The sequence below is a fragment of the Triticum aestivum genome, chromosome 2A (assembly GCF_018294505.1).
Source record: "Triticum aestivum cultivar Chinese Spring chromosome 2A, IWGSC CS RefSeq v2.1, whole genome shotgun sequence".
NCBI classification, from domain to species: domain Eukaryota; kingdom Viridiplantae; phylum Streptophyta; class Magnoliopsida; order Poales; family Poaceae; genus Triticum; species Triticum aestivum.
The window spans coordinates 758,292,437-758,307,894 of record NC_057797.1 but is presented as its reverse complement, the minus strand read 5'-3'; the positions used below and the strand labels follow the sequence as shown (position 1 = coordinate 758,307,894).

Genomic DNA, 15,458 nt, shown 5'->3' with positions numbered 1-15,458 from the left:
CCTTGTCTTGTATTTCAAGTTGATCATGTACTCCTATATATATATATATATATATATACATATATATATATATATATATACATATATATATATATATATATACATATATATATATATATACATATATATATATATATATATATCCAAGAGGCTCAAGCAATACATCAACAGTGTCACCAATTTCCTCTCTATTCCCCTCTTACAATTACCTTGATTAATAAGGATTGCTCTGAACCAACACATTGTTCCGGCACGCTTGCTTCAGTCGCCATCAACCCCTCGCCACCCGCCATCTTTTCGGTCACACATTTGTTGTATTTCTTTCCAGCGTCATTCATGCAACCCAATGAGAAATTCTTAGGAGCCGCAAATCGACACTATTTACCAGTAAAAACACCGTTAATTTCTTTTACATACTGTAGTAAAGTATAAAACGACAAGATCAGCGTCAGGAGAACTAAAAGCCAGAGTGATACTGAAGTCTATGGTTCTGCAGGCCGATGGCATCTACCTATCTACTCCCTCCGTCCGAAAATACTTGTCATCAAAATGGATAAAAAAGAATGCATCTAGAACTAAAATACATCTAGATACATCCCCTTTTATTCATTTTGATGACAAGTATTTCTGGACGGATGGAGTATCTATCTATCTACACGCGCTCCGTTCAATGCTGGACGATAGGTGCATCATGTGCGTATGGGCCGGCGTGATTCTAGCTGAGATCGATCGAGCAAACTGTACAAGATATTTTGGCAGGCCTCGTGACTGAAGGGGCGAAGTTTAAAGCAGCTGCATACGCGCACAGGGGATGGACCCGGCACGCGCCCACGATATCGCCACGACCGTCAGACCTGCCGTCGCCCATGCGACCCTGTCCAATCCATGCTCAAGCTGTCAAGCATGCATGCATGTGTGCGGCGTGGCGACACTGCATTTTCACGTAGAGCTAGCAGGCGATTGCGGCGGCGTATTGAGCACCGACCGTTTTCGTTGTATCATCATCTTTCTGCGTCAATGCACTGTGGCCATTTGCATTGCGCGGCAGCGTCTCAGGCGACACGGTTGGCCCGGCGTGTGCCGACTTTACGCCCATCTCGTCTCTCTCTTTTTTTTTTCAGCAATCCAGAGAGCTTTATTAAATCACAGCAGACGGGTCACCCTTGCCTTCTGCCTCTGGTAGCGGGCGGCACGTGCCTCTGACTCCGGAGTTCGCATCCACGGCGTCGGTGGAGAAGGCACTAGAACCCAGCGCTCGGCCGGAGGTGGAGGAGGCTGTCGGGCAGGCTTCGTAGATCCGCACATAGGGTGGGAAGAGCTGGCGTCGACGGGTGACAGGTGGCGTCGCACCGGACCAGGAGTTGCCGTCTATATCGACCCGCGAGCATTCGAGCGCGATACGGAGCGCTACCTCCTCCTCGTCTCCGGAGCTGCCGTCGGAATGGCTGCCGGTGCTGGACATGCTCGCCGGCGCTAGGGATTTAGCGGATTGGGGAAATGGGAGCGTCGGGTAGGGGAGCGGAGCGGAGTGAGCTAGGATTTCTGTCGGAGGGGGATTATTGTGGGGTCGGGGTGGGCCAGCGATAGGCCGGGCTGACATGATGGAAGTGTGCCCGGGTCACCTCATATCCGCCCTACATTTTGGACAAATATCAGGGGTGTCTGCCAGCCCGACATTTGAGACCCGTTTGAGAGCTTCGGTTGGGTTATTTTTTTATGACTGGTCAGTGACCGGACGGCCTATCTGGATGTACGAAACGGATATAGGGCGTCCGACTGTAGATGTCTGCTTCCTGCCTGATCGGTGCTGACTGACTGTTCTTGCTTGTCTTGGGCCTGCTCTAGTTTTGGTGCTGCTAACTAAGGATCGAATTTTGTGACTTGATGAAGAGGAAGCCGAGTATCTTTGGTTTTGAAGAGTCAGACCAATCCAACCGCGCTTTTAGAACCGCACATAGAAAAACCTCGATAACTTCTCTGCTCTGAACGGGCATGATTCAATAAAAAGGAGACACTCTTCCACAATGCCTGCAAAGACAAGGAATACACCCTTGAGTGTCATCACTGTTGGCGTCGACTCAGATCGTAGAATAAGATCTTCGCTAGAGCCTTGAGCCTCTTCAACTAACGAGCCCTTAGATCAACTCTAGTAGAGTCGTTGAGTCGATATATTGCATATGCTCTAGAGAGTGTGTTTCATAATGTTTTGGAGGCTAGCCGAGCGGCGTGTAAACATAAGTTTCCATATGTGATCCTTCATTACATTTCCCCCCTCCATTCATACACTTGGATTGCTTTCAAAATCACATGTAGCCGCGTGTTCAGCATCCCCTAGAAGGGCAGGAATTTCGTTCCCTCATTGCATAAAGAGAAATCTATTGTCATCCCCTCACAAGAGCAATGGTACTCCCGAGAAATGATACGTTGTTGACCGTTGATCCCGCAAAACCACAGATTCCTTGCTAAAACGCAAACATATGTTTCTATAAACATGCCACATTAAACTGAACAAACGAAAACAAGGCAGTCATTGGTCCCACTTGGATTGGGAAGGTGCTCGAGTTTTGCACTGCCAGGACGATGGGAGGAGGTGCTCGGGCATGGTAAAGACGTCTTAGTCTTCGGTCTCTTCGTCGAGGGCCGCCGCGGCACTAGCGAGGAGAGGCCTATGCGTACATGTTGCTTCATGCATAGGGTTTTTCATCTTCACGCCTGACTCGTCGACCGCAGGGTGGACAAGGTGTTGGCATAGACGGTGGTGGGTGGCGGTCAGAGGCGCAGGAACCACAAGAACCATTGAAGTCATGAGATCCGACTCCAAACTGACAGACCGGGACACGGGGTTGAGCGGCGCCCATGGCGTCGTCTGCATGAACTAGGGGTGGTCGAAAGCGGTCACAAATGGCAAGGAGGAAGGGGTGGCTGGACGTGGATGGGAAAAGAAAGTGGAAGAAAAATGTGGCTCGCGTGAAATCATTCTTTGTATGGAGTGCGTTTCAAATAGTCTCTTTTCTGTATATAATATTTGTTTGAAGTTAAATTTTACTTTCTCTGTTTCTAAATATAAATATTTTTAGAAATTTCAATAATAACTACATACGGATGTATATAGACATATTCTAAAGCGTAGATCACTCATTTTGCTTCGTATGTAGTCTATATTAGAATCTCCAAAAGACTTTATATCTAAAAACGGAGAGAGTATAAAATTTAACCAATCTTTTAGAATACTGCACCGCTACTTCAACACGGCAATTGAAACCGCGGGGCAGCCACTAGGCATCCCCGGCCGTCCACCAGCCACCAACCCAACGCCTGGAGCGGCGCCGAACAGGCACAGCCTCCCGACCGCCGCCGCCAGATCTCGTGCCCGCGAGCGGCCACCCACCAAGGTGAAAGCAGGAGCAGGCCCCGCCGCCGGATCACGTCGCGTCATGAATGACGACGTACGGATCGGCAGCCATAAATGGCAAAAACAATGTTAAAATAGATGAAGGAGCTTGAAAGCGGTCGTCAGTACGTACAGTGCACTCACTTGCAAGATCAGTGCAGCAGCCATGCTTGAACGTTCAAGAGGGTCAAACGCGTGGCGACGGATCGGCAGTCGTCGTGGACACCTACGTACGCCGGGCCCACCTGTGCAAGATCGATTCATTTCCTGGCACATATCCGTTTTCGTAATAGATCATTTCTTTGTTGAGACGTAATACGAGGGTATGATAGGATAACCCTCGACCTCTTCATCAAAATATACACACAGAAAAGAAGGATCCTGATAAATCCCGAATGTTCGGACTTTAAGCATGACGACTTGAACATTTTTGGCAACTTTTAACTGACACGGGTCGCAAGTTTAGTTGGTAAACATGACAATTTTGTCCCAGTTTGTTTTTTGTCAGAAAATTACCATGTTTGCCATGTTTGTCAACTAAATTTGCCACCTCGTGTGAACTAAATTTGCCATAAAAAAGTTTGGGTTGCCATGCTTAAAATCCGAACGATTCAGGATTCATCATTTTCGGAAAAGAAAGCGCGATGTTGTGTGCCTCGCGACAGTAGCTTCACCGAGCAACCATTAACCATATGGTAAATGACATGAACAAAAGAAATGTACACATCTCCAACATGTGAAAAGGGTCGTCTCAATAATCAGATTGAAAACTGCATATATTTTTAGTTTTAGCTCTCATATTATTCATTAAAATACTCATGTTTGAAACAATAAAATCTCGTCAAAATATATCGCGACCAATCTCCACCACTGCGTGCTAAGCATCTCCTAGTTACCTTCCAAGAAGAAATAAAACAAAAAACTTAAATAAATGATGATGAAAACTTGCGCAGAAATTACATGTTTTCACAATATTCAAGAACAAACATCACATATTAGTGCGAAAATGCCAGTTGGAGACCAAACTCCATGGGGGGGCTTAATTTGAAAACTTGTCAGTTTCAAAAAGTTCTGAAAGCATACACATATGTCTAGAGGCATAATGTACACGTGTGTATGTTTTCAGGATAAAATACATTATACTGAGAGCTACACACAAAAAAAACAAATCTGAGGCATTTTAGCTATGTACTGTTGATCATCAAAGTCCGTGATTTTGGTATTTTTGTGCAGCTCGCAATTCAGGGTATTTCATCCTAAAATTTTGCGCGCACATACACATTACTTCCTCCGTTCCTAAATATAAGTCCTTCTAGAGACTCACTACAGACTACACACGAAGCAAAATGAATGAATCTCTACACTCTAAAGTATGTCTATATACATCCATATATAATATATAGTGAAATCTCTACATCTTTGTACACTACTCCCCCGTGCATATTAATCATTTTTGTCTAGTGTTGGTGATACATACGCATGCACGCACACAGAACGTCAAAGAATTTCATCAAGTGCTGGTGTTACGCGGAAGACATGCGCCGCATGCACCCACACACTACATACACTAGGTACGCATACCGTACACGTATGTGTGCAAATACAAGATACGCACCCCGCGCCCACACACGGCATGCATGCACGCACGCGCGCGCGCATTATGCAAGGCGACTGAACTAAAAAAAAATCCACCCGCCTGAATAAGAATAGCAGGAGGCGCATTATATAAGTGTGTGACGCACGCTCCAACTTAGACAGTAGCAGTGGGAGGGTGAGGGCAGAGTCTGGCAGAGCAAAATGAGGGTAGCCGTGGTGGGCGGCGGGGTGAGTGGGCTGGCGGCGGCGCACGAGCTGCTTGCCGCCAGCGGCGGCGATGTGCGTGTGACCCTGTACGAGCAGGAGGAGAGCCTCGGGGGGAATGCCAGGACGGTGGCCGTCGACGACGGCGCTGGCGGCTGCGTCAAGCTCGACCTCGGCTTCATGAGCTTCAACCAGGTCCGTGGTGCATGAGTAGTTATGCTTGCCTCACGCATGGTTGCACCTATTCCGTTTCATAATGTAAGACGAAGTAGCACTCCTTCCGTCCCATAATATAACAGCGTTTTTATATTATGGAACAGAGGAAGTATATATGATACTTATATTATATATATGTGCATGGTTGCTAACTCAAGATGCCAAGATATCATGAGAAATATAACAACATTAAAAATGTTTTTATATTATGGGACAGAAAAAGTATATATGTGCATGGTCGCTATCTCAAGATGCCATGATCTAGATTTTAAATACACATGATAGTGTAAGTAAGTGCATGGGTGTGTGGTTCTACGTGTTTTACTTAGAGGTTAGATTTTTTCTTGTTATGTATATGAGTGTCCGGCGGCTGGATTTTATATCTTGCATGGGAGGTCCTGTGCAGACCGTTGATTATTTTGATGAATCCTGGGATGCAACTTTTTATAGAGTGTATGCTTCTTCGTTCAACCTTATCTTTTTAGCTTTCAAAACTGAGTATCTGTTGAACCAAAAATTTGATTTATGTTTCGTTTTCATATTTATGTTCCTCGTGGCGAGGACTTCAAACAATACTACTATTGAATACGTACTGACAAGTTTTGAAGATGTCATCAAGTTTCATTTCTTAAAACTTGATACAACGAGAGATAAAATCATTAAGTTTTAAATAGTAAAACTTAAAACCCCAAATAGAAACTTCATAATATTATAAATTAAGTTGATTTTATATGAAACTTGATAAAAGTTGGCAAGGACTTAATAGTACGATTATCAAGTTTTGAAACTTAGGCAAAAGTTAAAACTTGTCGAATCGTATTCAAGAATGGCCTTTTCTCAAGACCCCCTTTCGCAAGGATCATGAATGTTTTTTTTTTGCGAGAAGCAAGGATCATGAATGTACAGATGAAATATAAATTTAATCTTTGGTTCAAAAGATTTAATAGATTTAAATTCGTAACTGAAATGAAAAAGCAACAGGAGGTGGGAAAGAACACTGGTGCAAAACCTCCACTCACTCCGCCCTCTGTTGCATCCTCCACCGCGGCGGCCCACTTCCCCGCCGGCGCCTCCCGACCGACGAGCCGCCCCATGCCACCTTCGGCTTCCTCCGACGCAGCCTCGGCGCCTCCGCCGAGGCTCCCCCCTTGTAGCCCTCTGCTTTCGCCCACTGCAGCGCCCGCCCTGCCGCCGTCGTTTCGAGCAGGCCCTCCGGGACAGCAGGGGACCTCGGCCGCGAGCTCGCCGTCATTATCGAGTTGGCGCCCAAGGTCAGTCAATCCAGGCTTGATCTGCACCCATAGCCCCCCCCCCCCCCCCCTCTCTCTCCCGCGCTATATGTCTGCAGTGCTGTTCGTTCCCACCTGCTCTGCTCATAGCACGGAAGGTGCTCGGTGGATTGCTTCTAAGCACAAAACTCATCCAGCATTTCTACTTTCTACTGCAAATACCATCACATTTTCACGGCCGACCTGGAAATCCTTTGCATTCGTATTGGCTGTGTCTGATTCCATGTGCTCATTGATTTTGCGTCATGAAGCTCTGTATTCCCCCAAAAAACACGCCCTGTACCGGATCTAGATATGGAAGTAACTAGAAAAGATTAGAGTTATTAGGTTGTCGATATGTGTTTTGTTTTCAGGTGGTTGATTGCCTGTGCAGGGTTTGTAGCAAAATGTGCAAATTGATAGTACAACACTAGTTTAGGTAGTATTAGGGTGCCATGAAATTCAGTCTGGGAAGACAAATTGTGTTCAAACAATTACCTAACCATAGATTGCCATTCAACTTGAACTTGTCGATCATTTCTAACGGGTTTATGTCAGTTTGGAGACGGCTATATCCTTTGAAAGGTGCCTCACTGACCGCCCAAGTCATGTATTGTGTTTTGACGGAACACTTCATGTATTGTTATGTTTCTGAAACTGTACTCTGATGCTTATGGTTGGAAATGCAGTTGTAGCTTTACATGTTGGTTTATATCTGATTAGTGTGCATGGTTGTAATCTATTTTGGTATTTTTCTCTACTCTGATTAAATTGATATAGTACTTCGTAACCCCCGGGCTGAACAGGGAAGACCTTTGTAAGCCTATATTATAAGTTTTTTTTTTGTTTCCCACTAACATTTTTGTTGTGCCATATGCATCAAATGTAGGTAACGTATTCCCACATGATGGAATGGTTAGTAGGGCTCGGGGTGGAGATGGAGAGATCAGACATGTCTTTATCAGTGAGCACACAATCAGACGGTGGTGGAGGAGGGTGTGAGTGGGGCAATGGCAACGGTATCTCGAGCCTCTTGGCACAAAAAGCCAACATACTGAAAATCAGCTTTTGGCGCATGGTCCGTGACATATTCAAGTTCAAGAACGATGCTTTGACGTAAGCAGTCCGGTCCCTTAGTTCTTGTGTGCATTTTTACTACCTCCATTCGTAGCTGGACATATAGATATTCCTTGTGTTTATAATTATATATGATAACAATGTACTCGTTGGTACGATCTTTGGAATGAAGGTACCTGGAGTACCAAGAACATAACCCTGATCTGGATCGTACTGAGACATTGGGGCAATTCATTCAGTCGCAAGGATATTCCCTACTATTCCAAGAGGCTTATCTTGTACTGCTTCTAATCTACTTGCTTACACCCTTTTTAGTGTACCAGATTAGGATTTCTGTATCCAAATTTTGATTTTCATGTTTTTTGAACAGTCCAAAACTATGAAAGAGAAACTACAATTTTCAATTAATTATTGAAAGTTCAGATGAAATATTCAAGTTCTAACTAAAATCTGGGTTGACTACTTAATGGCTAGTACGTTTTCCCACCAACATTGGTGCAGTGCAGGGTGCGGTAATTAAGGCTGGTTATTTGCAGTTTGAGTTGGTGACACAAAAAATATATTTGGTGTAGATTCCAGTCTGTGCAGGCCTGTGGTCATCTTCATCAGAAGGTGTTTTGAGCTTGTCTGCTTTCTTCGTGCTATCATTTTTCCGCAACCATGACCTTCTTCAGGTGCCCAACTACTTTGTATACATGTTCCATTCCCATTGCATTTGCATGCTTAATTCGTCTTTGTGCATTTGAAAGCTAACTAAGTCGCTGCACTCTCAGCTGTTTCGTTACCCCCAGTTGCCCACTGTGAAGGCTCGTTCGCAGTCCTTTGTAGACAAGGTACTTATTGGAACCCATACAGGCGACAACAGGGTCGCACATGATCTCTGTTTATTACACTCTCTAGGCTTTAGCTGCAGCCAAATGCAGGGAATTAACAGTGCAACTATTGCGCGCACACAGGTAAAAGGAGCTTTGGAAAGCATGGGATGTCGAATTAAAACCAGCTGTCGGGTCAAATCAGTTTCAAGTTTTGGTGGAGGTACATACATGTGTTATTGCTAATGCCGAACTCTTTGTTGATTGCCTGTGAGTACAAACAATGTGTCTGTCATCCTATTATCTTGGCACTAACTGAAATAATATCTTGGCAATGGCAGCTGGCTACAGAGTCTTGGAGAATGATGGTTCAGAGGAAACATACGACAGTGTCATCCTTGGCATTCATGCACCTAATGCTCTCAAAGTACTAGGAGCTGAAGCTACACATGATGAATTGAAAGTTCTAGGTGCTTGTCAGTATGTCCAAAGGTAAAGCCTACTTACAAATGAATGCATAATTGAGCTGATATACTAATTGTCTGACACATTTATGCTGCAGGGATACATACCTCCACCGCGATCAAAATTTGATGCCCCGAAATTCGTCGGCATGGAGCGCCTGGAATTTCCTGGGGACAACTAGCAGGGGATTTTCTGTTAATTACTGGCTAAACCATATTCAGGTAAATTCTTTGGTTTCATATACAGGGTTTGGTATAATGAATTAACTGTATTGATGATATAATTCTTGATGAAAGAACCAAAGAATTGTGGTATATGCCCTGGCTTTACTATGATGCTGAAACCATTTTGTACATCAGCCTTACATGTCCTCAGGACTAGGCATCCCCAGCAAAAAGAAAGAACCAAAGGATAAAGCCATTTCTGCGTAGCAATACAGCCACATTTTAATCACGTTAGAACACACTGTAGAGCAGGCTAAAATAATAAAAGAAAAATGGAAGCTTCAGCCTAACCCCTCCAGCAGAATGAATGAATTACTTAATTATTAATTGTGGTATATTTTTCTTTTTTATTGTACTTGTAGAAAATTGAATCTATCAGGCCTTTCCTGGTGACACTCAACCCCCCTTGTGTTCCGGATCATGTACTGCTTAAATGGTCTACAAGCCTTCCTGTTCTGTCTGTGGCTGCGGCGAAGGCTTATCTTCAGCTTGATCAGATCCAGGGAAAGAGAGGAATATGGTTCTGCGGGGCATATCAAAGTAACCTGTTTCATGAATTTCAGTTTGTAGATAATTTGTTTGATAGACACTTACTACATTAAAGTTAGGTGTGAAATGATCTAAAGAACACTAGGTCTCAAATGTCTCTTCTGCCTTGGATAACAGGTCACGGCTTCCATGAAGATGGATTGAAGGTATTTGCATTCACAACCTCTCCTTTCTCTCTTTTGGACCTGTCTAGCATAGTGAACCATACTGTTATGTGCTAAAATTAGCAACGGTCTGACAAAGCTAAACACAAATAAGTTTCAATCACATAATTCAAAATGACTATTTCATGAAATAGACATGTGAGGTCTGTTTGTATTGGGCATATTGAATCGATGCAGGCTGGGAAAGCAGCAGCCCAAGGTTTGCTTGGAAAGAAGTGTGAGCTTGTGCTAAACCCAAAGCCGATGATTCCATCATGGACCGAGGCTGGGGCACGCCTTCTAGTTGCAAGATTTTTCAACCAATACGTATCCATCGGTAACTTGACGTGAGTCCTTGCATGAGTTGATATACTACGCGACGTCTAATTATGATTGTTCTTCACCTTGATAGTTTTCGTGCAGATTTGTCGAAGAGGGAGGAAATGTGTTCAGCTTTGGTAAAGCTTGTGACAAATGCCGTGTAAAATCTGTCTTGCGAGTTCATAACCCCTTGTTCTATTGGAAGGTTATTTTCTATTCTCTTTCTCTGCCTACACATGCATTTTTTTAATTTTTCATTGGTGGTGTGTCCATGCATGATTCTTAATTTCTGATATACTCCACTGCAATTGCTTTATCTAACTATCTCATCTGAACTACATGTGTTTATCCTGGCCCTCTCACGGCTTTCAGGTTGCAACAGAAGGAAACCTTGGCTTGGCAGAAGCCTATATTAATGGTTGTTTCTCCTTTCTTGACAAGAGAGAAGGCCTTCTGAATTTTCTCTTGGTAAAATTATGTCATAGTGATTTTATTGGTAGAGTTATTTCTTCATTTCAGATCAAATCCATGATCCATTTCTTTTGCAGATTCTCATTGCTAACAGAGATGCGCGTAGGAGCTCCAGGATTGCCGGAAATAGGTTCTGAAACCTTCAATTGACCACTAAATAACTATGAATTGTTTGAGAAAAATGAAGTAGTATATATGAATTCTATGTGTTTGTGACTAATCATGTAAGATTATTTGGTTTGCAGGGGCCGGTGGACACCCTTGCATGTAATAGCTCGGTTTGCACATGCTAAATACTTTCTGGGCCAAGCCTCAAGGAAGAACACTATGACACAAAGTCGTCGAAATATCTCTCAGCACTATGATCTTGTCAGTACTCATATCTCTTCTTTTGTTATCACCTTCCATCAGGGTTAATATAACTAGTTTCTTAGGTCAATTTGTAATACTAGATTTTATTGCAGATCTTATTGAGATTGAGATTTTTGTGTTCCAAAACTTATAAAGAATGTTTTTCTTCATTCATTACTTGCCATACGTCTATGCATACCAAATAATACTAATAGCTCTGTCCTTCTTCTCATGTATGTGTGCAGAGTAACGAATTTTTCTCACTTTTTATGGACAAATCGATGACTTACTCTTGTGCAATCTTCAAGGTTTGTATATCTTGTGTTTTTGTTCTGCAGCTTGTAAATGGTGGATTAGTTTTATTAATTCATGGACTAAAACTAATTGGTAGACGGAGAATGAAAGCTTAGAAGCAGCTCAGGAACGTAAACTTAGCCTTCTAATCGAGAAGGTAACACTACCATATCTCCAGAGATTGTATCATTTGATTGATTACTAGTTAGACAACCTTGTGAACATGATCTGATGGTACTTCAACTTTGCAAAATTTGCATTTAATCAAAGGCTAAAGTCGAGAGGGGGCATCATGTTCTTGATATCGGTTTCGGCTGGGGAAGTTTAGCAATACAAGTTGTTAAGCAAACCGGCTGCAAATACACCGGAGTCACTTTGTCGGAGGAGCAGCTTAAATATGCCGAGGGAAAAGCTAGAGAAGCTGGCTTAGAGGTTAGTTCTATGTTACTTCCTCCTTTACACAATACCTCAAGTTCAATAGTTTATCAGTAACTACCATTCCCCGATATATGTTCATTGAGAAAGTGTGGTGCGAATATTTTAGCCTTTTTATCCTCTAGACCTCCTGCCTTTCTTGTAATTGATGATATGAAAATGTGGGAATGAATATGTCATTTGATAGCATGGCCTAATTTTGCCAATAACTAGATTTTTTTGTTGCTGCCTGTGTTTTTTTTTGAAACAATGAGCCCCCGCACCAATTTCCATTAGAGAAACCACCCAAACAACATGATGAAGTGTATATGTGGATTGCCTAGCCCTTTCGATCAATTCAGACTTTTGGTTGCGTTGGCTAGTGCATGAAGCTTAACACCACATAGTACAATGATAAAAGCAAAAACTAAACAAAGCAGCATAAAGCAGTTTGCAAAACTACCTACTTATTAGAGAGCCAGGAACATAGGAGGCAACAGCCCAAAACAATTCTCAGGATCAAAAGGCATGCCATAGTAAGGATCCAAATACTTTACCATTTCGGAAGTTTTTCCATCACTACAGTAAACACACTTTATCATGGGCTTCCTAGGTGGCGCATCATATTGGGCCTTAAACAGCTTCGACTGGAGGCGATTGATCTAGTAACTTTACTTCTAAGCCGTTAAAACTTGTGTAATTATGTTGGGTCTACATAATCAATGGCCATATGTTTTGATTTTTGTGAGATTTTCTAGCACACCTAATATATTTTTTCTGCCTAGCCCGTTATGTACTTTAAATATATACAGCACATATAATATAGACATGCACAGAGAATTAGTATTGTTTTGTCCCCAGCTTGCTTCATCAGCGTGTAATCCTAGCTAACAATTCTACTGTCTGTCGTTATTCCTTTTTAGGACCACATAACTTTTCTGCTGTGTGACTACCGTAAAATACCACCGTGCAAGTATGACGCAATCATAAGCATGTAAGTGTTGCTATATTATGGCTGGGCGCTGCGACCTCGACAATACCCGTGTGCATTGTTATACTTACGTATTCCTCTTCTGTGAATCAGCTGTATGATTGAACATGTTGGCCATGAATACTTGGGCGAATTTTTTGCCTGCTGCGAGTCTTACTTGGCTGAAGATGGCATAATGGCCCTGCAGGTTAGTGCATGACAAATATCACTGTTAACAACTAAGTGTATTTCCAAACAACCTTACGGCCAGATTCAACTATCATTACGAACAACAACCAATTAGTATATGCCTTATTTTGGTGCACAAGAATGAGGATTAAGCCTTGTTCTTTTGGATTGGTAGAAAAACCCAATGAAACATACTCCTTCCTATCCAAGCAAGACCTTAGGCTTACATGATCATGAACTGACCATTATTTGCAATATATACATGTGTGTTTAGTTCATCTCAGTTCCAGACGAACGGTATGAGCAATACAGAAGAAAGCCAGACTTCATAAAAGAGTACATATTCCCTGGTGGCTGCCTTCCTTCTTTGTCCCGTGTAATGTCTGCCATGACCACATCTTCGAGGTTCAGGTACGTTTTACATCAATTGATCGATGCTTGATTGGTTACTTCATGGTCATGGATGGATCTACATCGATTAAACCGTCCCTGATCTTGTTGTGCACTGGGTGTAGCATCGAGCATGTCGAGAATATTGGGCCCCATTACTACACAACTCTGATGTGCTGGATGGACAACTACACTGCTAACAGAGAGTAAGTACCACCTGTCATTCACTATAGAAGAATGGTGTTGTCCAGTTAATTAGGAAAAACTTGAGGACAACAAGACTAGCACATACATCATAGGTTCATTGAGCAAGTAAATTTGTTGTGACGATTATATACACATACATATGTTGTTACAGTTGGTTGCTTGGTATTAATTTCTTACCGCTTCTTTATCTTGCAGTAAAATTTTGGCCCTGGGTTTTGATGAGAAGTTCATGCGTATATGGGAGTACTACCTCATATTCTCTGCGGCTTGTATGAAGGCACGGGCACTTGGAGATTACCAGGTACGTACGTATGTATGCTCTAATGTATATAGTATTATAGTATGTATGTGTTTTCTTGAGAAAGACTTTCACATGTGATTTTCACACATCAAATATTGCGACCATTAGTTTGGAACTTTGACCAAAATTATGTCTGAACCTTCACATTTCTGTGGAAAGAAGCTAGCACTCCATGTACTGATTGTGACGATGCCTGATTGGCTGACATATGTATATGCTATATGCAGGTTGTTTTATCTCGCCCAGGCAACCGTCGGCTAGACCAGCCTTTGGCTAAAGCCTAAAGGCAGCTTATCCTTCTCCGATCAGCTGTCGAACTATTACTTTTCGATAGCCTACGACATTTTAATAAGTCAGCTCTGGAATGATTCATTCATACAGGCAGCCTAGCTAATAAATCAGGCAGTGTGGTGATCTGCCTTCTTGTTCTAATAATGCAATCTTTAGTTTTTCATCGAAGTGTATTGTTATCTCTATCAATAAACTTGTATGTGCGTATGTGCTCTGCAAGTGGTACCTTAGTATTGTTCCTAGATTTTGAGAATTGTGTGAAATACCAAGTGGTTTGTTGCTTTAATATCTACCAGAAAGAGTTGATTTCCTTGTCTTTTCGATCTGTTCCTGTTTGATATTAAGGAAAACATGGATGAGGTTACTCTCTTACCCCTTACGAGTTGAAGAAGTGAAGCCTAAGTGCATCTCTAGTCAGAACCCTTAAATCTAAAAAGACTGGATATTGGGTGGCTGGTTTCTAATCGATCAGTAAGAACTGAACCCCCAAAACACAATATGAACTGCAATTCTGCAGCGTTGTGCATCCATATGAACATTCCACTTGATCATTACATAAACTTAATAATTAACTCCACTGTTGCATTAACAAAAGCTCCCAGCCTAGTTTGAACCAATCGATGAAAACTGTAGCTCAAAAACAGATCAACATCTGCATCTTCTTGCAAGTCCCGGTTTTATCACGCCTAACTCAACGCATCAGGAAGAAGACTCAGAGGAGGAAATCATACCTATCATCCACGAACCATGAACCCAACACACGTTCGACCATCTTTCCGATTCTGTCAATGCAGACCACAACATGCTGTAATTTTTGTGCATGTACGTACAGGAAGGACCTTGACCGATGATTATGGAGCACACTTTGTTGATAAACTCCTCCAAGAGTTCGATGTGGGGTAAAACTATCGCATACGGTCTGACGGGCCCTTGCCCCGCTAGGTTTCCCTCCCCGCGCCGCCACCCGCGAGGCGGCCGGCGAGGGCCCCCAGATCCGCTTGCCGCGAGCCTCCTCCCTCGCCGCCGCCAGGGGCGGCGGGGCCTGTTCTTCCCCCGGCGCGACGGGGCGGCGCAGGCCGCTTCTTCGGGTGCGGGCGTGGTGCAGACGCGGGCCACCGCGGCGTGGCGGCGCGCGCCTCCTGGCGGGCGTGGCGCGCGCGTGGCCGGCTGTGCGGTGGTGTGCGCCTGGCCGTAGCGGCCGGATCCGTCCGGCAGGCGGCGCAGGCTGCGGGCGGCGTGGGCGGCGGCCCGGGTCCGGCTTCGGGCTCTCGGCGGCTGCGTTGGTTCCTCTCCGTCGCAGGCGTGCGGTGGTGG

At 43.6% G+C, this 15,458-nt stretch overlaps 1 protein-coding gene across 2 annotated transcripts; it reads left to right on the top strand.

Moving 5' to 3' along the window:
• The first annotated feature begins 5,160 nt into the window (after positions 1-5,160).
• Positions 5,161-14,469, top strand: LOC123190957 (uncharacterized). Of its 2 annotated transcripts, none has more exons than XM_044603684.1 (24): positions 5,161-5,386; positions 7,565-7,791; positions 7,925-8,030; positions 8,325-8,426; positions 8,526-8,585; positions 8,709-8,787; positions 8,906-9,056; positions 9,127-9,250; positions 9,616-9,793; positions 9,920-9,948; positions 10,144-10,292; positions 10,369-10,471; positions 10,639-10,734; positions 10,815-10,867; positions 10,983-11,106; positions 11,334-11,396; positions 11,480-11,539; positions 11,653-11,814; positions 12,720-12,790; positions 12,881-12,974; positions 13,230-13,366; positions 13,471-13,551; positions 13,748-13,853; positions 14,081-14,469. In XM_044603684.1, the coding sequence occupies exons 1-24, from the start codon at positions 5,189-5,191 to the stop codon at positions 14,135-14,137; spliced, it is 2,610 nt and encodes an 869-aa protein (XP_044459619.1). In that variant the 5' UTR covers positions 5,161-5,188; the 3' UTR covers positions 14,138-14,469. The 2 variants fall into 2 exon arrangements, with proteins under 2 accessions (XP_044459619.1, XP_044459620.1); XM_044603685.1 differs by lacking the exon at positions 5,161-5,386 and adding an exon at positions 6,398-6,678.
• Positions 14,470-15,458: the final 989 nt, after the last annotated feature.

Bases quoted from the DNA above. Each gene is read 5' to 3' on its own strand.
- LOC123190957 (XM_044603684.1), top strand. From the start codon at position 5,189: ATGAGGGTAGCCGTGGTGGGCGGCGGGGTGAGTGGGCTGGCGGCGGCG. The intron at 8,586-8,708 runs GTACTTATTGGA...GCGCGCACACAG, and splicing joins CGCAGTCCTTTGTAGACAAG to GTAAAAGGAGCTTTGGAAAG. The intron at 9,057-9,126 runs GTAAAGCCTACT...TTTATGCTGCAG, and splicing joins GCTTGTCAGTATGTCCAAAG to GGATACATACCTCCACCGCG.